This window comes from Temnothorax longispinosus, chromosome 2, assembly GCF_030848805.1.
Source record: "Temnothorax longispinosus isolate EJ_2023e chromosome 2, Tlon_JGU_v1, whole genome shotgun sequence".
Taxonomy (NCBI): domain Eukaryota; kingdom Metazoa; phylum Arthropoda; class Insecta; order Hymenoptera; family Formicidae; genus Temnothorax; species Temnothorax longispinosus.
The window spans coordinates 7,764,055-7,787,986 of NC_092359.1; the positions used below are offsets into that span (position 1 = coordinate 7,764,055).

At 39.4% G+C, this 23,932-nt stretch overlaps 1 protein-coding gene and 1 long non-coding RNA gene across 9 annotated transcripts in view; one reads left to right on the top strand and one right to left on the bottom strand.

Annotated features, from left to right (window-relative positions):
• Positions 1-23,932, top strand: part of LOC139807967 (lachesin) — a 268,286-nt gene that overhangs the window by 205,915 nt on the left and 38,439 nt on the right. For all 8 annotated transcript variants that reach the window (XM_071769497.1, XM_071769498.1, XM_071769490.1 and 5 more), the window contains 3 exons: positions 11,292-11,420; positions 16,559-16,843; positions 17,326-17,388. In XM_071769497.1, the coding sequence (XP_071625598.1) occupies positions 11,292-11,420; positions 16,559-16,843; positions 17,326-17,388 (477 nt within the window). The remainder of the gene's footprint in view (positions 1-11,291; positions 11,421-16,558; positions 16,844-17,325; positions 17,389-23,932) is intronic.
• Positions 1-23,932, bottom strand: part of LOC139807968 (uncharacterized) — an 82,411-nt gene that overhangs the window by 5,982 nt on the left and 52,497 nt on the right. The gene's annotated exons all lie outside the window — the stretch shown is intronic.

Sequence of the window (23,932 nt, forward strand, 5' to 3'; positions counted from 1 at the left end):
TCGAGATGTCACGATCAGAAACGACAATCTAGCAGTCTAGCTCGTCCGTTGCGACGTCGTGCTGCGCGCCGAGATCGAGTTATCGGACTTCGTATCCACTTTCGGGGACGCATCGGTAACTTTTAACGAGCGCCCAAGTTCGGTCGCGCACACATTTCGACGACAACGACGCGTCTCACGTGCTGCTTTACGTCGTATCTACATGCATACGTACACGGTGTAACTCCCGTTTCAATTCGTAACGTTTAACGCCATCGATATTGCCGCTGATAATAATTTAGATCCTCTTCTATGTTTAACGTTAAAATCCTTTACTGCACGAGAATAATTAGGGACAATTATTTGTAAAAAATAACGAGATATATTGACTATGTACGAGAGATAATTGAGAAAAGTCCCTGTGACGCAACATTCTGGAATCTGAGAAGATAGTTGTAAGTTGATATATTTATTCGTCTCATTAGTCGCGTCCGTGATTACTTCTCTCCTGATAGAAAATAATAAGGTCCTTAATTAGCAAAACTTCTGACTCTTAAATCATAAAATATTAATGTTAAAACGTGCTTATTAAGCAAGACACCTCATATATTTTTGCACGTATACATTTGTTCATTAACATTAGATATATGTATATACGTGTATTTATCTAGCGTTTCTGTGTGCATGTATGTACATACTTTGTTGCATCGTTTTCAAACGTGTACTCATATGCGCGTGTAGTGCACGTGCTGAAGTTACATTAGGTATATGAGGGTGCTCGTTACGCGTACTAGACAATGTGATTTCCACGTTGTCGAGTCATGCCAAAGTGTCAGTCGCAGTAAGAGACAAGACAAGCTACATCGGCACTTTGTCCAGCTCGAGGCAAAACCAAAGTTTCCTGCTGTACCAGAGGGTATCGACGTGGAGACTCCCTAATGGGATTGTTAAGGATAAATTGAATCCGGAATTTCAAGGAAGTACGTGATTGACAGTTCGATGCCGACATACTGATTCTATTCTTCTGCCCTAGTTTGCGATTGCATGTATGTAAAAAGCAATTAGTAACTTATTAGGAATCGCGATTTAAAATTCTTACGATACAAATAACTGACATTTAATACATTTGACGTTGATGCGCTCTGACGTCTTTAAAAGACGTCCACTGCAAAATGCATTGAGCAACCACTTTAATACTTTCACATTGCCATATTTTGAGATAAATATTTTTTTTCTAAAATCTATCTGTATTATTTTTTAGTATTAGAGAATAATAATAAACGAATAAGCTTATTCGACTCGCATTTTGTAGAATTTGTAGAATCTATTTATTTATTTTGCCGAAATTTTTATAGAATATAGAACTTGATATTTATATAAATATATATAAGGGGTGGACATCTCACTGGGCAAGTTTAGTTACAAATATTTAATATTCGAAATGTTCAAAATTCCAAAATGTAGTATAACTTTTTCTCTAGACGCTCCGTCCGTGTACTCTTAATTTTGCGACTCGTCTCTTGCTGCTTTTCTTTTGTCTCTGACATTTGAGGCTAGCAGTGACGCATTCAGTTGTAAGTGAAATGGCGCGAAAAAAGGTCCAACGAGATGTCTTAGGCTGCGTTCGGAAACGTTACCCGAGTGTACACGAGTATACTCCCTTCTCTTTCTATCTCAGCGAGTTAGAAAGAGAAGAAAGTATACTCGGGTGACGTTTCTGAACGCAGCCCTACAAACATAAGTCAAGGATTAACCTCTGCCACTATATAAATATCAAGATAGCATTGACCGAAAGTGTGTAAATATTAATCAAAAGAGAAATATCACTTTGACATGTAACTTCATTTATATCACACGCCTTTCAAACGTCTTTTCAACTTGTAACTGAAAGTCGGAATATGAGTGGGACGTTTCAATTAGCGGAAATTGCCTCGGTGAAAAGAAAACCACGAACGCGAAGATGGAAAGTAGAGTCGGCTAAAATGTCCTGTTAGCAAGATTGCGCTTCTTTATTCACTTTCTTTTTGAACCCACCCTCGTGCGGTCATTCAACCGTCGTTACCTCGAAACCTAAGCAAACAGAATCAGCCCGCTTACAGTACGTGGATTAAGCCATTTCGGATGCAACGTACTATGTAAATGGCCGAGGGAACTTTCAGCGTAATCGCGCTTCTTCGACTACGGTAATCCCAACTTTTTGCATGCACATTCTCGTCAGATCGCTCTTCGAGATCGCGTGCATGGACTGCCGTCTCTATCGACAGTATCGAGGCATTCCAGGCGAGCTCTCTCTCTCTCTCTCTCTCTCTCTCTCTCTCTCTCTCTCTCGCGTGTGTGCGCCAGCGATATCCAAGGAAGTCGAGGAAACACGCTGTCCCTTGGGATCGTGCTTTTTGTCGCGCGGAATGCAATTCGAACGTACTTCCTGTTTACAAGGCACTCGGATGCACGAAGAAGAGCCGGCGCAACGTTCCCCGGCTTTGCACGCTCCGTCGGCGTAATTCAATTAATTTCGTGAAATAGCGGTCTAGCAGTTCCTACCCGACGGCTTCCACTCGGAAGCATAGCTTCCTGCGTTATTCACGATGTGCGCTGGAACTGCTGAACTGATAGGCAGAACCGTACGGCTTCGGCTGAGCTCCAAATTCCGACAATCGGGATCGTTCAACCCCAAATGTGCCAGATGGACGAGTCTGTTCGAGGATGTTTACTTACTTCAAGCGTGACGATGAATTCGGTTACAGTTGTATTTTCGTATCAAAATCGAAGAACGAGAAGAGGAACGTTAATGCCCCGAGATATTCCGTAACCACAAATATTCTGTGACCGCAAACCGAGAAGAAGGAAACTCTCGATAAAAATTTTATTTATCGAGAGTTTATGAGCCTATCGCGCTGCCGAAAGTATGTCAATGGAATTTTTACAAGTCAATAGAAATTATAACAAAAATCATTAAACTCTAAAAACGTAACTAATCAAGAATTAATTTAAAAAAGGCCATTTAAAGTTCAGGCTGGAGGGGATCTTGATAGCCTAATAATAATAATAATATTCTGTGAAATATGTGAATTTATTGTTCCAACAAAGAAAGGTCGACAAAAAATCGGCGCGCAATTTACTGAGTTTGGAGAAAACATACAAATTTCACAATATATTATTATTAGGCTAAAAGATTCAGCCCGGACCTTAAATGGCAATTTTTCTAATTGATTGTGTCCTGTTCCGCTTATTATTGTAACTAATTAAATTCAATAAAATTAAATAATTGTATAACGAATAATAAAAAACAGACAATTATATGATACATTTTAATTAAAATTTAGTAATTGGACAGCGCGCCATAAATATTCAGCCGAAAAAAATATTTATGTACAGCTGTAAATAAATGGGAGTATATTGAAATTTAATAATTAAATTAAATTAATAAATAATTAAATTAATGTGAATTAAATGACAGAATTGGTTACGAGAATCAAATACGTGATGTAAAATTTTCGCCTTTATGATGCACGAATACCTTCATGAAACTGAACAAGAACAAAATAATAATGTTACCATCAAAAAATTATTAATATTACGTTGTGTTTTTATTATTTAGTATTTTTATTATCTAGTCTCTTTAACAGTTAGAATCCGGGATGAAACTACTCAATTGTGACATTGTGATCGTGAAATGTCATCGGCTGGTGAATGCGCATCCTGTTAGCGCTCTCCCGGAGAGACATTTCGATCTGAAGGCCGAAACCGCAGCGGCTTCCTGACCGTAACACGGCGGTTGGTCCTCGCGCACGTTTCTCATGGGTTAATGTCGACGCCATCTGGGACACGTTGACATCCGGACGGCGACATCCTCCCCCAGGAGGTAGCGTCGGCGCTACGTGGACCAGTTTTAATTCATCGAGTTTTACGGTGAAATTGGGTCCTTCAGGAATTTCCAGCGTGTTCCCGTCTTGATTATTGAATGGAGTCACGTGCGGAAATAGCGCTTTCTAGAAAGAGAATATTAGTAGTGGAGTGGTTTCAAATCAGTTTGCCTATAGTTCGCTGATTTATCGAGTTTCATGAGTTCGTCGGAAAACGAAAGGACAAGCACGCGCTCTTTGATTATATAGCTTATTTATCGCCTCTTATTACATTTTTGTCTTTAAAAGCTATAACAAACTTCTTGTGTAATTATTTTCGCAAATATGAGAAATAATGATTTGGCATATTGCGTGTGTTGTTCAACAATTTTATCAATAATTACACGAAATAAATGAATAAAACGAACGTGTCTTCTTGATAATTATTATAATATTTATTTGTGTACGGTTTCCGGGTACAACGTTACTAGTCACTAAACTCACTAACAAGTCAAGTGATCAAGTGATTAGGTGATTGTTCACCTATGTGTTGGGTTATTATAAAATTACCCAAAAACAAAATACATCTTTGCATTTCTGTAAATTGGCGGCGAAAGAACCGTAACCGATGAATTTCCAAATTTCAAACAGTCTAGTAGTCCGGTCAATTAACGTTAGGATAATGCTAGCTTCAATAATAGCGGCACATACTCGTAGCTGCACTCGTAACAGAGTTGCCATTACGTGCAATTGCGTGATCCAGTTATAAAACAGTTAGTAGCACGTGTAGTCCGTTGTCCCAGACTGCGTTTGAGTCGTGCAAGGAGAGTCAATTGCCGGCAAGCCGGAAAATTAATCGCTCGGTTGCCACTTGGAACGGTTTATAACCGTGCTCGGGCTAATCGTACTATCCGTACTACTCCTCGGCTACATCCTGATGCCGACGGCCGGCTGTTGCACCAACCGATACATCGTCTTCCAGCCGGATCGATCCTTGTAATCGTCGAAATGTATTATGTCGGTTTACTGCTATCGAATGCCAAACAGAAACGCGGAAACCTATTCGCGTCGGGCAGCCGGACAATGTCGTGGAGAATGTTACCCCTTTCCGTCACTAAATTTGTTTTAAAAGACCCTTTGTTTAACAATTAAAGCTATTTTTTTACAAATAACAATCGATGATATGAAATTTTATTGATTTTTTCCATGTTTGTCTGGATTATTTGTTATCTTGAATATATTCAGATATATACAATATATCTGGGTAGATATCTGGGTGGCGCATCATATGTACGTTATTTGTGCGATAAGACTACCTTTCGAATAAATATTGAAATTTTATCGTTGGTAAATACACGTTTTAGATATTTATGCGATATGGGCTCATCGGTACATTGAGGCTCGCAATGAAAATACGTGTGTATGTATATATATATATTAAAACAATATATTTGCAGATTCTGATTTTGTTTGTTCAAAGTATGAGATAAATAAATTTTATCGGCATATTTTCATATTATAAATAGTCCATCGCCGTCGCATTTTTTGTCTTCACATATTTTACTCGTGGCGTTCTCAAAGTGAAGAGTGATGATAAGGAGGATTTTAAATCATCCTGAAAGCATGCTGTCGTAAAGCATCGCGCTCTAGCACGCGTCAATTTGCAGTGTCGAGTAAAACCACACCGTCCTTTACCGTTTGCATTTCGGTGATGGATTGCAAACATTCGTGATAAGCAAACATGGTTTCCGTTAGCGTGATGCATTACAGACCGCTGACAAACGTCTGTGGATACACACAATTTCGTATAATTATAATTATATACAAATGTGTCGCACTTTATGAGCTCGATGCAAAGTTCAAGGAAAACGATTTGCGATATTTTTTATAGCGTTAATTGCTCAATTTTATTTTACGATGCGATGTCGGATGACGTCAAAGAGACTATTAGTTAGTGCCAATTACTTTCGCGTCATGTTGTAATTAAGTGTCTTTGTCTGCAATTAGTTGTTCAACATTTTGGATATTACAGAGGCGATATTTATTTGTTAACGCTTTTGCGCTAGAAGGTCTATTCTTGACTAAGAAAGGGTCCAGTCACTTTTCTCATTTTATTTCTATAAAAATTACTTTGTAAAGTATAAAAATGATTACAATGATATAAATGATAGTGTAAATGAGGAGACTGAGCAGTTATTCGAACTTGTATGAAATTGTATAATTAATAAAATTAAGTAACGAGGATACATGTAGAAACATTGACTTCAAATTAGCAATTGCGTTCTATATCTTGAACCGAATAATTACAAATTAAACTACGCTCAGTTAAGTGCAACTTAAGTTGTTTAATCTGTTCATTTTTAGTATTGGCATGCTATAGATTCGTTTTCCTTGTTACTTTGGCTATTCAAAAGAATCCAATATTTACGCAGTTCTAATATTCGCACAGGTAATATTTCCATTCAAAGTCCGCACACATCAACGCAAATGTGCGTCGAAAAGTACGGCCTATTTTATAATCCCGGTATCCGGCGCAATTTTCTCGTCTGACTATTTCGTTACACACAGTTTCATCACGACCCGTCGTCTTCGTCTGGCCTGGCCACTTGAGAGCCTTTCATATCCCTTCTATCTGTACCTTTCACCCTCCGCAGGGTCCGCCTTCTCACCTTTTCCCGTGCCCATGTCTGTCGTCCCGCTCGCACCGCTCGCACCGCTCGCACCGCCGCACCGCCGCACCGCATAGGATCGTAAAAGGCCGGAATTTCTGTTCAAACATCTGCAAAGCCGCGCTCCGGGGCATCTGAGCCCCTCTAAAGCTTCATACAAATTCATGACGGAGCACCGGGACCGCGCTCGCGCGCCCGCACTATCCTCCAAGTTTTCGGCAGGGTAGGTACATATGCATGCATGTGCATACGTATCCAGAGCTCCGGTATAGTTCGTAATATTATTTAATACCCTTTGCGTGCCCGCGCGTCATCGCTGGTATAGTGACGTGGTAAAATTTCACGGATTAGTTTCGTCGTTTTATTAATACGTGTCATATCGTCGTTTCCCGCGCGACCGCTTCCGGTATTTCGCGCTGCACCGCGGCCAAGAGAAACGTTAGTTGGCCGCGGTCGATGGTTGAGTGTCAAGGGGCGAACTGTGGAATGGAAAGATGTTGAATAAAGATAAATCGCGATGAATGGACATGTTAAGGCTGACTTATGAGCCGATTACCGAAGAGAATGCAAATGTGGATAAATGCAACTTGCAAGTGTAATCTCGTTGCATTGAAAATAAAATTACATTTCTACATGTGTAAATGTGATATCGATGTTTGGAACAGGTATATTAAGCTAATTAAAGCTTAAAAAAAAATTGGAATTGGTATATGGAATTAATTTGCTAATTATTTGCTATTTTTTGTGTTCTGATAATTTGGCTTCGATAGCTTAATATACCTGTTCGGAACATAGGTACATTAATTAGAATAATTAACTTTTCATAATTTTTTCGTCAATCGGGATCCTTTAATAGTAGCAAATATTACAAATAAAGTGAAAATATATATAGAAATAAAATAAAATACTCTTCTCTTTAGCAGCAACACATACATATATCTGTATACATGTTAAAATCGGCTACAGAAATTGCCATAATTATAGAACTAATCTAGTACACCATGAATATTTATGTCCTTAATATTCTGATGTTATATCATGAGAGATTCTAAAATACCTATACGTAGAGAAGTGACGAACAAAAAGTACGTATGGAGCGGTCTTAGAGATGCATATTTATCTTACTTTAACAATTTTTGCCGGTTTCTTCTCTTAACTTATTAGTTTTGTAACAAAGTACATTTAAATGAATGATTTATCGACAATATCATACTTTCAACTTTATCATCATGGGCTGCATGAATGTCCATTATATTTTATGTATGTACAATCAGCCGTGCATTCGAATATTCAAAGCATTCTTTTGCTGTCCGCGCGTCCACTTTTATCATGTATTATTAATTCCTTTGACAGTTTTGTCATACACATTGGCGTATATTATTCCACAAAGCTCGACAATTTCGACAGATTTCAGTTTTCGTCGAACGTTGCGCGCTGCAAAAAATATTTTTCAGATATCCTCTTATAATTAAAATCGGCAAGAGTCCACATATTTTATATATCTCTCGCATACGATGCCACTCCGTCTCTGTAGGCGAGCTTTTATACGGCCGAGTGAAAGTTTCATTGCGAATCGTCCTTAAAAATAACTATCAGTGTTTGCTCAATCCGATGTATCGATTTGCATTCGGGCTTTGAGCTACCCGCTATCTAAATATTCCCGGACTCGTCGAAGAACGGCGGAATACATTAATATCGGATGAGTTGATGGCGAAATGAACTTGTATCGAAAGGACCGGTGTGCCACCACGATCAAAAACTCATTGCAAATATTTTATCCGACATATTGCATCCGAGGGATCTAAAAGAGGCTTGCTTGAGGCGTATCAATCGATTAATGTTTTATTCTGGACTCTGCATTTGGTGAACTACAGAATCGTCATCGGCATTTGATGACTTCTTCCCTCGCCTCCCTTCTCATTTTTTTTGCGGTTTCAGAATTTATTATTGTTCTTCGTTTCAGATTTTTACCTCGAGCGCAACAGTTCAATTGTATCAATAAATAAGCGTAAAATATATGTTACTCGGGTTTTTTTTACGTGTGCGGTATATCGTATATATTTTATATTCGGAAATTTTTTCGCATATAATTGTTTTTCCCGAATTTGCAGAATAATTCGAGGGTAATCTTCAACAATGAACGTATCCAATTATTTAACATGATTAAAATGCGTTGGTGCATAGGTGTAAAAGCAAAATCATTTCGATTGATTAAATCCATTGATTAAAATGCATTGATTAAAATCCAGAACACCAAAAAAAAAATTATTCCGTGAAAAATTCCTCGGCTGAATTGGAGCTAAACGCTACGTTGAGAGAAACAATATCAAATTTATGAATTTTTCCTAAATTAAATCGTATACGAATATTATTATTTCTATCTAGCAGTTTTATCTCCTCGTATCCGATTAAATGTCGAATCCTGACGCGCATCTCGACAGCAGCGGGGTCAGGCGTCGTATTAATTGAAGCGATTAAACGAAAGCGAAGTGCGCAATGGGGATTCACCGGTTACGGTCGCCGTGATAGCAGCGAGAAAATCGAGCTCGCGCTCGCTCTCGTCGAAGAAATATGTTTTTACATCCTTCGTAAATATTTTTTTACGCTTTTACGCGCGCACGGATATCCGACCATTTGACGGCGATCGTTTCCCTCACGGCGCAACAACGGCGGTTTATCGGACGGGTGTTATCACGTCACTTGGTATCCACGAAACTCCACGCCGCCGCCGCCGCCCCGCTCGCGCCGCGCCGTTTTCCAAGCGCGGATTTCGAGCGCTCTCTCTCAATTATTTGCGTCGATCGATCGGTTGTGCCTTGCCTTGCCAATCGACGTTGCACGTTGCGTCCGACCTACAGTGAATGCAGCACGAGGCAAGGTAGAGCTGGCAGGGCATGTGTCTCGTGAAAGAAACATCGCCGCCCGCTCTAATGGTCGGGGGTCGGTTAATCGCGACTAGGAGACAAGCAAAGCCGAAGTAAACCGGGGTAAAGATTTATGAACGCCACCCCTCCGAGGAAGGTGTATCGCTACCGCCGATTCAGGTGATTCGAATCCATTCTTATGGCTCACGTTCGTTTCATTAATTGTCACGAAGATGCGCTAAGCATGTACGATTGACGTTGATTTTGCTTTTGCGATAATCCGAAGCTCGCGATCAAGTATGGGCATTCATAGAGGAAAGATACTTTTAGTATGATTATATCAATGATATGATTCGACATGTCATGTGGATCGTAGAAAGTTTAATTATCATTGCTAATTTTCGAGAAGAGTGAAAGCGTATTGGGTTTGAGTTTTATCTACAGGACGTATACAAAGTTCACGTTATACAAAGAAGTAAATATCATGTCTAAACAAGCAGAAGGAATTCTTCTTCTTTCTATCGGATTCCCGTCGGAGAGGAATTTCTTTCTTAGTCTATCGAATTTCGTTCTCTCATCAATTGCATTATCGGCCAGTAATTTATTACCAAAGGCAATCCTCCTTGGATACCATCCACACGGACTACGTGTATTTTATTACGTAATATGGTTAGAGATTCGAATGAAACTTATTAACTTATATCATAAATCATTTCAGAGTTTACCTATTAGCACCTATGTTGACAGAATATCATTACTAATCTCGGATTTACCGATTGCGTCAATTTAACAAATTTTTGTCGCGCGAAAATGAAATATGATCATTATTATAATTTTTATTTACAAGCTGCAAAACTCGCTCGTTTTGTTCTGATTTTTTAAAATTATTATTATTATAAAAACGTATCGCATATTAAAAATTTTACATAAAAAATTTTTGTTTGTGGCACTTCTAGCGCAGTAATATCGAAGTAAATTGCTTTTATTAGCATTTCTCGAGATGCAAACGATTCATTATCTGTCCTATAACGGTAATAACGGTAGCTTCATACCGTCTATTTCTTGTCACGGAGTGCCGATCGTTTTGCTTCTTCTCTTCTCTGTCCTCTATTAACTCCTCTACCAGTTGTTTCCCCCGTAATAAAGAGCCAGCGGAAGTTTCCTCGTAAATCGTCGTTTGATGTAACATAGACACGAAGCCAATACATACATCTTCACCGATAATGACATCGAAAATCCTGATCACGCGAGTCGGGTCCTAATACTTGTGTAGCCGTGAGCTATTTGCGACAGTCATATGGCGATTTTGCACGAACTCGGTCTAACGAAAAAAGAATTTAATGGAAGAAAAGTCCTAACGCAACCGAATAAGTTTGACGAAAATGAGCGAAACTCCTAGTATTAACTTAATCTCCGCATTTCTTCGGTTTCGTGATTCTCATATAATTTTACCACAATCTTACTTGTAAAATATAAATCTCGCTGCAAACTTTCATAATAGACTAACATAAGTATATTCAAAGGCATAAATCACGCGGCAAAAACGTATTCTGATTTCTTGTAACTTTTATACTGCTTTATTACCTTATTATAGCGTAAATCCCTTACTAGAGCAATCAACTACATTACGTAATTGTAATACGTGAGTTTTTAGCAGTTACATCGTTAACTTAAACATTGATACTCGATTTGTCGCGAGGCATTTCATCTTCGCGTGTTAAATTTCAACTCTAAACGTTAAGAGCTGTCCGTGCATCGCGCAAAGCTGTGAGTTGCTAAATTTCAAACCAAACTATTTGCATAACTGTCTTCCTCGTTTCGCTCACGAGATAACAAGGATGAAACGTTGCTTACGCGAAGGGCATATACCTACCCGTTTCCGTAAACTGTATTTGCGCCCTCGACCAAGCTGAATCAATTCTCGCTTCTGGTTTCAGTGACCCTGTATGATGGTGAGCAATTAAACTTGACGAGGATTACACGCAGCGAAATGGGCGCTTATCTCTGCATCGCGACCAATGGTGTGCCGCCAACGGTCAGCAAGAGGATCACCGTGGATGTCGAATGTGAGTTTGTTGCAAGCATACCGTACATTATTACTGCGTTTGTACGTAACAAATGTGAGATATGTATATACATATTCATGATGAATGGCATGCAGTCAACGATCGAGGGGTACGATGTGATGCGATAATTATAATTTTACAACGTTACATGCTAGATGTTCGCAATAAACGCTTAACGACGTGGATATTTAATTCAAGGGTTTAGTCAAATTGCGCGTGAGGTCTTGCAATAATATAATTTGCCAATTGAAACTAAAATTTGATGACGCAACTATTAGAGTGGCGTCGATGTGTTGCTGATGACAAATAGCAATATAATTTACGTTAAGATTATATGCAACAATACACAAAATTGAAAAGATATTACGCGATGGCGATATCGTAAAATGTAGAACACGGTATGTTGCAAGTGTTGCAGGAACTTATTGTAATAAATTATGTTAATTGGATGCGGCAAACTGCTGCAATTGTGAACTCCAAATGTTCATGAAGTATCCTAATTTTCCAGCTTGTTCACGTGTAAAATATCGCAAATACCAGCGCGAGCGTGGCGCGAGCTTTCTCAAGGCGGCGACGCGAAAATTAGGGGTTCTCTGCCGAGGGTTGGCTGGAACATATCCAGCAACGATTTATCGAATAAATTTTAAACGCGTTGTTATGTACGATCTCCGATCCGACGGCGGGCGGCGCGGCGCGGCGGGTCGGTCGTGTATTGTTTAAATTTCATTTCACGAATTGCACAACATGAGCACACGTGCGCGTGCACACGTTGCTGTGCAGCGGCGCACGTGCTCCGTGCCAAATACGTGCAGTATACCAGACAACAGGAGGCACGGGAGGGTAGGATTCGCGGGGATCCGCGGGGAGGGGGCGTCGGAGAGGGGAAAAACGCCGTCGGGAAAGCCCGGGGGAAATACTGGAAGCCGCGCGCAAGCCGTCCCGTCGGCCCTGGTCATTTTTCCCTTTTATGCGTTTCATTCGTTCGTGTCACTTCGTATGCCTGCATCCACGTGCTGCTGCACGTCGGTGTGCGTGCGCGCGGGCGGGCCTGCATCGTTGTTGAGGGAAGAAGGAACGGTATACGTTATACGTACGGCGCAGAGGCCGGGCGGTATCTCTTGAATATTTAGGAGGCGGGGGACATATTTTATTTAGACGAGCGGGATAAAACATCGGTTTTCCGCGCGCGGATGCGGCGCGTTCCGGGTCACAGCGGAACGCTTCAGAGATCGTCTACGTGCACTCTGAATAGCGCGCGTCCCCCTCGCGATGCGCGTCACACGTATAATGTACGCGTGTAGGGATTTGCGGGGCACCGCCTTATGAAAAGTTGAACGTACGTAATAACACGAGCGAGTCGTGGGAAAATTTTCCAACGCGATTGTCTGATTGACGGCATAATTCTTTCGCTTTCTCCTTTGTGTACCCCCGGACGATCGATGGCGCACCAACGTTACGGTTTTTTGTCGCCACCTTAGTCAGCGTTGTACATACATAGTATGCATATACCCGCAATAATGATAGTGATCTATGATGGTATATTAATTTTTTAACTGCCACACACGGTACACGCTAGATGACATATTGTTTCGCATTGCATTAGTTGCGTCGGTACTGTTGCTTTGGCTTAAACTTCTTTCTTTCTTTGAAAAACAATCTTATAACTTACACACGCGCGACTCATTTTTTAATTTACAATTATTATGTGTGTTTGCAATTTATAGCTAATAAACAAATCTGCGCGTATTTTGTACGATTAAACGAGGCAGTAATAATTTATATAAAAAATACGACATGAATATTTATGATTTTACTTCAAGTTGTAAAGCAGGGAGTGTTGTATGCTTATTACTTATTCTCATACAGTGTTCTTTTACATTTTCCTATTTCTGTTCTTGTTCGTTTAGTTATATTAAACAATTCATGATTTTATTCTTCTTACAGAATTACAATTAAAATTGAATATTAAAAGATTATTGCAGATGCAACGAATTACGTATCTTAATTTTGTATTTATCTCTTTTAACGCGAGAAGAATGCATAGACTTTGAGAAACAGATAATTTGTGTAGGAAAAAGAGGAAGAAAATGGAAAGAATGCTCCATCAATGTAAGACGTCAAGGTTCTCTTCCGAAATAGTCTAACAACTATTTGCTGCAACACTCCGTTGTACTTCGATGGAAACCTTGCGTAAATTCCAACCAATCGAACAATAAATACTACTTACCCAGTCTTCTATGTTGGCCCATTATGAAATAAAATAAATAGCGGCGTAATGAACGAGAGATAACAAACGGAATTTATACGTTGAGTATTATTCATGCTTTAACATATATAATACGAATTATTATACTGCAGTTCATTAGTCCGATTACACAATCAATGCAGAAATGAAATCCGCGTGAGACAATAAAATAATTCCCACTCGAACTCATTTCGCGAATTGCTCTCCTATCTGTAATCGTTTATTTAGCTCGGGTTATCCCGTGTTATGGAATAACCCGAGCTAAATAAACAACGTGTTAAAAGATTTATTCCAAGTTCTTGTTGAAGAGTTGAAGCTGAACTCGACCGCGTTCCAGGCCTGTACATTCATTTTAGCGACAAAAGACATCGTGTTGACACACAACGATCTTTCTGAACTCTCGCTGACAATCGGACAGTTGTGTAGTACACGGCTCGTATGTCGCGTTTTCAGCATGCCCGTGTACCTTGTAACGTGGGCAAAATTGTGCCGCTGCATAAAGCATAGCGAGCGAGGGGGTGGAGGAAAACGCGACGCGGATACGGGGACATAATTCGGTTGGCATGCACGCCGCCGCCGCCGGGCGCCGGAGCTTCCGTGTGCCATCTCTGCAAGTAGTAACCTACTTCATCAGGCATGTTGATGAGACATGCACGATTTAGCGAGTTGATTTTTTTACTTCCTACGTTTTCACTCTGCCTACGTTGCTGCCTGGGTATACACGCGACAATTCACGCGGCTGTTCCCGCTGGTGCGCGAGCGTGATAAGCGAGCCGGGACCATCTCCCGCTACTGTAATGAGAACATGATATCCTTTCTTTTTCAATTGGCCGTGTAATTATGAGTACGATGCTGCTGAGTCACGACGGGATTTCGCGATAAGAGCGTGTAATTGACGGCGCGCTATTTACATCGATTATTAAAGTTGCATGCATTCGAAGTACAGAGGACGGCTATAATAAATGGCCACGGACTATGTAAAGCTATATGTACAATTTTACGCTTGTCAATAAGGTTAAAAGTTCGAGAGAAATATTTAATATTATAATTTAATTTTCGAAAATACTTTGATCATCGTAATGAATTATGAGCAATAAGTTTCGATTGAAAATGCATAGAAATGACATTAATTTTTAAACAAGTTTCGACAAAGATATTTCAGAGAATGTCTACAATAAAAAATATATATATTTGACTATTGAATTAAAGCTTATATGTCACGTTATGACATAAAATACAATCGCATAGTCTTTTCTTTCTCTCAAACCGGATTTTAGAATTTTTCTCTCAATTTTAATGCTGAGTTAGTTTGCACATAAAAATTTTATTGTATATTAGATTTAATCTTTAATAAAGGTACAGACGCGTGTTTGCGTTCTTCGCGCAAAACCTGAAATATACAATGCCTTTCTTCATCTAATTGATAATGACAAAAAACGCCGGTCAGGATGACGAGGGATGATATGCACGATGAACGATGCACATTCGTAGAGTCATGATCACCTGACCATGCCTGTACATCAGCGTAGTTCGCGGCGTTGCATTCCGGCTTACCACAAATCCACAAATTGCCACCATTGACTTTAATTAATGCACACTTCTACGTATTTCCTACCATCGATTACGTTTATATCTGCCGTATTCAGACAACTGTGTGTTGCGCTTCTATATATCTCTGCCCAGCGTTGTCCACAGATGGAAAGTGTGGCGAGCTAGGAAGGCTTAATTGAGAGAATCTCGTTTCATTAAAGGCATTTATTAAATTTATTATCTACATTATCTCATTTATTATCTCGTGCATTGAACAGATAATATTGAACAGGCTTCGATCGATGACAATTTTTTTTTCTTCTCCAATAAAAGTCGCTGCAGCCGACCAAGGCGGACGAAGTAAGCATCGAAAAAACGGATCACGATATCATCGGATCAATCCGGAACACATTGAATATGATTCTCTTCGTTAGATATAACGAGCTCTCGGCACCTGGTGTCGTTTTACACCCGGCGCCCGTCTATGAACGCATTATTATTCCTTTATTGTATCATACAACTCGCTGGCGGAGTTTGCAACTTTAATTTAACCCGTTACCAAAGCGCACGCCTGCCACCAACGTCGGCGGCGTATACGAGCGCGCATCCGACGTTGGATTAATTCGAAACGAAGAAGGAGCCGTTTCTGGTTTAGTTGCTGAGTTAGAAAATTGTTCGTCCGGAATGGGGCGCGCGGGCGCGCTCCGCCCGGACGAGGAATACGAAGGGTATAAAGACGGAACCGTTGCGACATCGCGCAGAGCGACGTCGTCTCGTGCGGCCTTAACTCTTCATTGCGTAACCTTAACGCCGGCGTTAGACTTGTAACCATAATAGACTTTGTTCCCAACTCGTTTCCCGACCGTGGCGCATTTTGCGGAACGCCATCCCGGAAAATACAAACTTGATCCGTCACGTTGTGTCTGGCATTACGGGAAAACTCAATGTTACATCGCAGCGCGGTCTTTAATTTTATCGCGTAGCAATTCTACATAATGGATAATTAAGCGTTTACCGTATGTAAACGCTTTAATACGCGATTTCTATTAAAATATATTTTGTGTACATATGTAATAGCATATAAAATCGCAAAATTTCTTATATTACGTTCGTCGAAAGAACTTGCGTCTTGTTATAAAGTTACGTGTTACTCGCATACAGTTTATTACTTCTGTTTCTACAAATAATAGTTCATATTTTCTCCACGATTAAAATTGATTAAAATCCTATTTTAACGAGCAATCTTTTTTGTATACATTTTAACACGCTCACTGAACTGTAATACAGAAAATCGATTTAAAATTATGTAACGATAAATAAAACTAAGAGACAGGGTGTAATAAATCTCTCTTTAACGTTCCAGTTTCTCCAATGATCTTCGTGCCGAATCAGCTTGTCGGTGCGCCAACTGGCACCAACGTAACGATCGACTGTCACACAGAAGCTTATCCCCGTGCCATGAGCTACTGGTTTCTGGGAGACGAGATGATTCTCTCCAACGAGAAGTACACCACGAATATCATGGAGAACAGCTACCGCGCGCACATGAGACTCACCATCAGAAACCTGACAGCGAGTGACTTCGGTAGCTACCGGTGCATTAGCAAAAACTCGCTGGGCGAGACGGAGGGATCCATCAGATTATACCGTAAGCTGACGTGCACTTTCTAGCCCCCGTTCGTGCCCGGACAAACAATTTTTTTTCTGACCGCTATCGTTATGCATCTACCCGCCGCGCCGCGCCGCGGTGTGTTTGCTATACGGGATATTATAGCGCGGCGCGGACGTGGTTTCGCGACGTGAATAATTTAAAAGTGAAACGACTTCCATAAATCGCGAATTCTCGAGCCTTTGTTTAATTTCGCCCGAGTCGAAGATTTATTTAAAGCCGGGCGGATGTTAGCAGTAAATCGGCACGGGTTAAATCGCCGAGAGAGGAAATGTCTCGCGCCATCCTCGCCTTTATATCCCTCCCCGCGTGTCCTCCCTCTTCCGTGCAATTCCCGCCGCTCGAAGATAAGATGACCCCCGGTTAAAATATGAATAAGGCGGCGGAGTTCGAGTTAAATTTATTGGCCGATATTTAAGAAGTTATACGACGTCATTAAAGACGAACGATTTTTATTTCAGCTATTCCGAAGCCATCGGCGGCACCGAAGGCGACGGAGATCAAGAGCAGCGCCAACAATGAAGGTGAGAATCTTATTGAATATATGCATTTCGACGACTCGAAAATCGATATTGCGGGCGGACGATCTTCTAACAATTTCCACGCGAAGGCAAACTCATTATCTACATTTTATTCCCAAATCGTAGAATCTCAAAGTGCTTTCTCACTTTCTTCACCGTATTCAATCGCGAACGGAAAAGCGGTGCCGTAGGGGTGCGTCTCACTCGAAGAAAGCAAATAATGTTAAATTAGGGGGACAAAGTGCGAAAAGGACAATCTAAATTAAGGCAATATACGTCTTTCGCGTCTTTCGCGGGTAAATAATAATTTGTATCTTTGAGCCTCGACGTCGATAACGATAACATTTAAACAGCGTCGAGAGAACTTCAAAGTGTTTGCAACATTTTCCAAAATTTCTAAAGAATTATTTAACTGAGCACGAACAAATAAGGGACTTTAGTCAAGTGAGAGGGGAAATTGCTCGGGTGTTTCGCATCGTCCGAATAAAGTACAATGTTTGCGGAGTTAGTCTTTATATTAGGCTCCCAGAGTCCGCACATTGGCGCGTCCATGTATTATTAAAGCGGGGCGAATAACTTGGGCAGATGCCTAGGTCAGGTCCCTGTGGTTCTGGCTGCCTCGGTGTTCTCCGAGCCCTCCCCCTCCTCAGCTTCGCGAAACCAATCTCAATATACTGCATTATTAACGCCATACAAGGCTCGGCCACGACGGTATTACCGCCATTAAGCTTCGCAATTTTACCGTACCGGCACCGCCGGCCGCTAGGTAGGTGGATTATCATTATTTCGAAGCGCCTAGGGGGAGAAACTGACCGTTCTAATGAATAACTGTTATTCGCAAATTTTCGCGCAGGAAGCGCGGAAGTGTTGCTTCGCTCCCGATATTGATGTCGCCACGGTTGAATTTTCTCGCGACCCGACGATCGTAAAAGCTGGAAGATCGTAACCGAGATTTACGAGCGTCGGAGGCGTAAGTCCGACGCGCGATTTCTTTGCGAACCGAGGCGAACCGGCGCGATCGTACGTGCAAATAATGGTAATCGAAAACGTTCTTTCGATGGAGATGTCTCACCGCGCGAGTAGAAGGCGTCGTCGTAACTCCGACGTTTCCCATTTTCCTCCCCCGGCTAATGCAATTTACCGTATTAACGACTCAGCCGTAGATGCATGTACTTCACGAGCGAGACGAGACAACGCCTTCATCATAATGTATGGCCTCGACTACTGATTAAATATTACGAGAAACTTTGGCGAAATCGGCAAGGGACGCGTCGCGTTTCTCTCTCTCTCTCTCTCTCTCTCTCTCTCTCTCTCTCTTTCTCTCTCTCTCTCTCGTGTCTCCGAATCAATCTTAATACTACCGGGTTATTAATGACCTAGTCGAGGTATGCAATAACTCACGAACACGACGTTAAATGCCTAGCAGTTTCCAATGGGACTGCCGTTCGTCTTATCTGCCCAGATAAGATTACGCCATTTACGGAACGATCTGCGATTCGAAATGCTGGATGCACGCGACGACATATCAAAAGTCATCCGAGATGGGAGAAGGCGATGAGGAGAATATTCGATCCAGCGAAAAAGTAATTTTGCATGAAAGACGAAGTACAAGGGGGGAGTGAAAATATTAAAGGAATCTCAATGAATTCTTTACGAAAAGTGTAAAACATAATCGTTTATCACATTTTCCAGTAAATCAAACGGCGTACACAACTAATTTGATATTATGAAAAATGATGTTGATCTATGTCAAGATTTTCATTACGTTCGCGGCGCGTGGCATAAATCAAGATTTACCCTTCTAGTTTGTTCAAATCAGAGAATGCAGATTTTAATTTTATATTGCGTTATTACATCGGTGGCTTAACCAGTGACCTAATTAAGCGCATTTAAAATTCAATTACTGACGTCGCTGCGAGATACTAGGTGCAGGGATGCACAGTATGCACACAGCACAGACTGAGATTGCATTGTTGGCGGTGGCACGATCTAGATACTTACTAGATAGGAGTGCCGTTCTCAAAAAAGAGGAGATTGCGAAATTATACTAGGAATCTAATTTCCCAAAAAGCATTTGAACGGTCTGTTAGGTACACAATTTTCATTTGCGACCCGAATCGCAGTCTCCAATGGAAAACATTTTTGTTAACGAGTATCATCATTTTTAACATATTCCGTTTTCTGATTACATTAAACAATTAAATAATAATATTTATATATGTATCGAGATCACGGCACAATTTGTAATAATTTTCAATTTTATTATTTTTTTAACATAATTTAAATATATGCGTGAATATACTTTTGTGTTTTAAAGAAAGCGAATTAAAATATCGCGGCAATTTAATAAAAAGAAATATTACTGAAAATTTTTGTCAAATTTAATGCTGAGCGTTGTAATCTAACATCTTCTCTTTGTATACTGGAAAGAAGTAAAAAGAAAAGTTTTTCTTTTAATTTTCGTTAAAACCTTGACTTTAATGTAAATTAATAATGATACGTCTGCATCATGGTGAAGTAACCTTGTTTGAATGTCAAATGTTACTAAATTACCTTATCTCTTGCTCTCAGATTAATTGAGTCTCGTAACAAAAAACATTGGCGTTAGTTCATCGAGAATACATACGATGTTCAATAATTCCTACATGTCAGTTGCGTTACAAGACATCTATTGATTCCGTCGATCGTAATTAATTAAAGGAGGCTAAAATTATTTCTGGAATTAGACTGTACGCTACGTCGCATCTGATATGCAATATCTGATATGAAAAGACTATCGCGCGAAAAATACGATCAATTATTACATGGACTAAAAATGTTGGCATAGCATATCCAGAAATAATTAGTAACAAGCAGGAGAAGAAATTCTACTTTTAGATTATTGCAGCACAAAGTGTATTAAATAAGACAGTGCAAAACAAATGTGAATATTATTTCTATATGTAAATGTCATATATAAATGTGCATTTATATCGCATGAGAATTTAATGGCACAGACATAAGATGTAAAATTATATTTAAAACGTATCATATAAATTTTTCACTTTTGTTCTCTTTAATGATAAAACATTTGAAATAGTGATTATCATTAAACAGAAAAAACGTGATAAGTTCATAATTTATGAATATATCTTATGATTAAGTACGATTTAAAGTATGACTTATGAAATTATCTCACATTCTTGAACGTTTCAATTAATAATTAATATACTTATCATACTTAGAACATTTTGATAAAATATTTTTTGTCAAGTTTAAACATAAATCTTTATAAAATCTGTCTTATATATGGATATCTTATTTAGGTGTATATTTAATTGAAAAGAATGAAATTATTTACAGATTCTGTCTCAAATTCTTTTCTTTCGATTTTATATTCATGGAAAAGTCATGAAAAACTTATTCGTTTATCTGGTTTATCAGATTCGATTCGTTCATTAAGACTACAGATCAAATTCTGTTGAGCGATGTTACGAAGTGAAAGTCTTAATTAAAGCTAGCCTTGTTACAAACTTTTTGTTATTCCAGTATAAATCTTTAAGCTCAAAATAGGTAGAATATAAATAAAAAGAATATCTATCTAAGAGTTGTAAAGCAACTGCCAAGTAATTACGTTTTAAACTACATTTCGTAAAGGATTCTCTATTGAAAAGAATGTGATTCTTTTAAAAGTACTTCGAGAGTGATGTCATTTCTCGAAAAGGTATAGAAAAATGTGCAACTCTGGGACTTTGATAAATCGAGGATCAAAATTATTAATAATACCATTTTACTTTCCTCAACTGCGTTGTCGCGAATCTGTTTCCCCGCCTTCCTCTGCCTATTTTCTCTTTTTCTCGCGTGTTTTCTGTCCTCGCGAAACAAATTCTTCTTGACGCTCGCCGCGGCACTTTGGAGGAGATGCCGCGAGAGACTCTTAAATTTTCAACGAGTTATTTCGAAACTTACTAAGAAAGCCCGCGACGCACGAAAGGATAACAAAAGGAGGCTAGGCCGTATGAAATACGAGCCCTGTTGTGATTTTGCCGGTAGAAAAGAGAATGTTAACGAGTGTACCTATTTGCCGTGGCAGTACGTAGGCGTAAATATAAAGATGCGTCCACGTGTTTTTCGCAGCAGGTGACCCAGAAGCTGCCATATTGTTACGGGGTCGCGGAGAAGCTGCGAGAGGCGAAGTTTGTCCGGGGCGTATTTAAACTTTTATTCGAAAACTTTTTAGTGCCCAAGTTAGAGGCTGGGTGGGTTAAAGGGTCGCTTATTTGCAAACCAGAAAGACTGTGGGGCTTAACGAACAAAGAAGGAGAGAACTGTCGGAAAAGGTGGAGAGAGAGAGAGAGAGAGAGAGGAGAGAGAGAGAGAGAGAGAGAGAGAGAGACGAGAGAGGAGAGAGAGGAGAGGAGAGGAGGAGCGAGAGAGTTCTCTTTCTCTTTCTTTCTTTCTCTCTTTCTCTCTCTCTGTTCTCTCTCTCTCTCTCTCTCTCTGCTCTCTCTCTCTCTCTCTCTCTCTCTCTCCTCTCTCTCCTCTCCTCTCCTCTCTCTCTCCTCTCTCTCTTCTCTTCTTCTCATCCTCTCTCTCTTCCTCTCTGGAGATCTTCCCTTTCTCTTTCCATTATCAGTCTAACCGTCAAGCAGTAGAACGCAGAACTCAGTCGAGTGCAAGCGATTTAAGAGAGGCAGATGCAGAGCTCAAGAGAATTAATTAAAAGAAATCGAGAGAATTAATTGCGAAACGAAATATGTACATAAATTCACGCGAAAAATATTATTAGGCACAAAGATCTTGTATATTGCCACATTTTCTATTTACTTGATTGTTATCATAACGGGATCATGACTCGGTTAATAATTAATTAAGAAACGGTCGTACGCGCTGTACGTTTAAATATTTTTCTTAGTATATCTATTAAATTTTCTTAGCTATACGTTCTAAAATTTTTTGTATCACTACGTAGCCAAAACTGCCACAGTCTCGAGTGCAAGACAAATACCGAAGGATTTAATTATTATTTCCTCTTTAATTTTGCTACTTAAAATTTTTATTCGACAGTTTATATTATTATTTCAGAAAAAAAAATATAAAATTGATATTTCTGTAACAATTTCAGATAAAACCTAAAGATAAAACGAGCGGTTTTTCGAACAGTTGGAGTCGCATCGGTATAATTCATATACTTCGAATTACTTCGCGACATAGTTTTCGAGATCACATCGACGAACGACACACGCGGGACCGCGAATGATAATAGTTTGAATAATCTTCACGATTATGAGGAACGAAATAAGCGTCAAAGCATCTAGCTACCTAAGTCGCAGAGAACGAGTCTCCGTGCAGTAGAAGTATACAGGCCCCGTGGCGAATATCAAGTTGAATTACACTTCGGGTTGATACGCATTGTACAGGATTATCGTGTAAGTAAAGTTTCAATCTACCACTAGCGAAGGATGCGACTCTCCCGGGATGCACTTTCATATTTACAAAGATAAGGCGCTGGCGCGCCGAGTATAATCTTATATTGCTGACAATATAATCGAATTAGACGTGGCAGACGCATTGTCTTGTGGGAAGAAGTCTTTGTTAAACATTATGCGATCCTGCTGCCGAGGAACTTATTTAGCAGACTAATTATAACCGAAATGAATTAACAAGCCTTGTCTTAATTTATAATGGTCGCTTTGTAATTATTAGATAATTATTATGTCTGTTAATCAAATAATTATTACTTCTAACAATATTATGTTGATATTTAAAACTGTAATTAAAAAATATCAATGTTATATTGTTATATGTCATTAGATTGTAATTTTTCCGACGGATTTCACTTTACTCCATGAAGTAGACGAAGCAATCGTTCTTTCTTTATTTTCTTAAAAGTCACTTAAGAAATAGCAACTTATTGAGATAATTATAATTGTCAACATTAAAAATAAAAAATTTGATCTACTTAAAAACATAAATTATTGTTCAAAATCATAAGAATTGCGTGTATTCAGATCAAATAAAATTAGCGGTTAAATGGTAACCGATTAAAATTCAAAGTAGACGCTTTGTAGAGTATTGCAGGCACTTTTCACTTCTTTTTTTTTCGCCGCAAGATTCTCTCGTGAAAAGGCATTTTGTTCAATGGAACGTCCGTCGGCATCGAACGCAACAAGTTGAACTTGGCTCGATTTCAAAGAAGCTCGTAGAATTCATCAAACCTAACGCCCACCACATTCTCGCGCGCGTATGCTTTCTGTCACATCTATCTAAATTATATTTCGCTTGTTCGGAATTAATGACGGAGCAGCTTGGAACGTAGCTGCTATATAGTAAAAATAAAGGCAACTACAAATACAGAAAAGTTCTCTTATTCCTTTATCCTATTATAAATGTGTAGTAGAAAGAAGAAATATTTAATTAGAATTTTGTAGTTAAATATTAATATAATTGTTAGATTAATAGTTCAGTTTCAATTTATATACTTATTTTCAAAGTTTTTATATTTATTATTTAACATCACGTATATATAAGAGTATATATATTTTAATAATACAATATATTTAAGAAT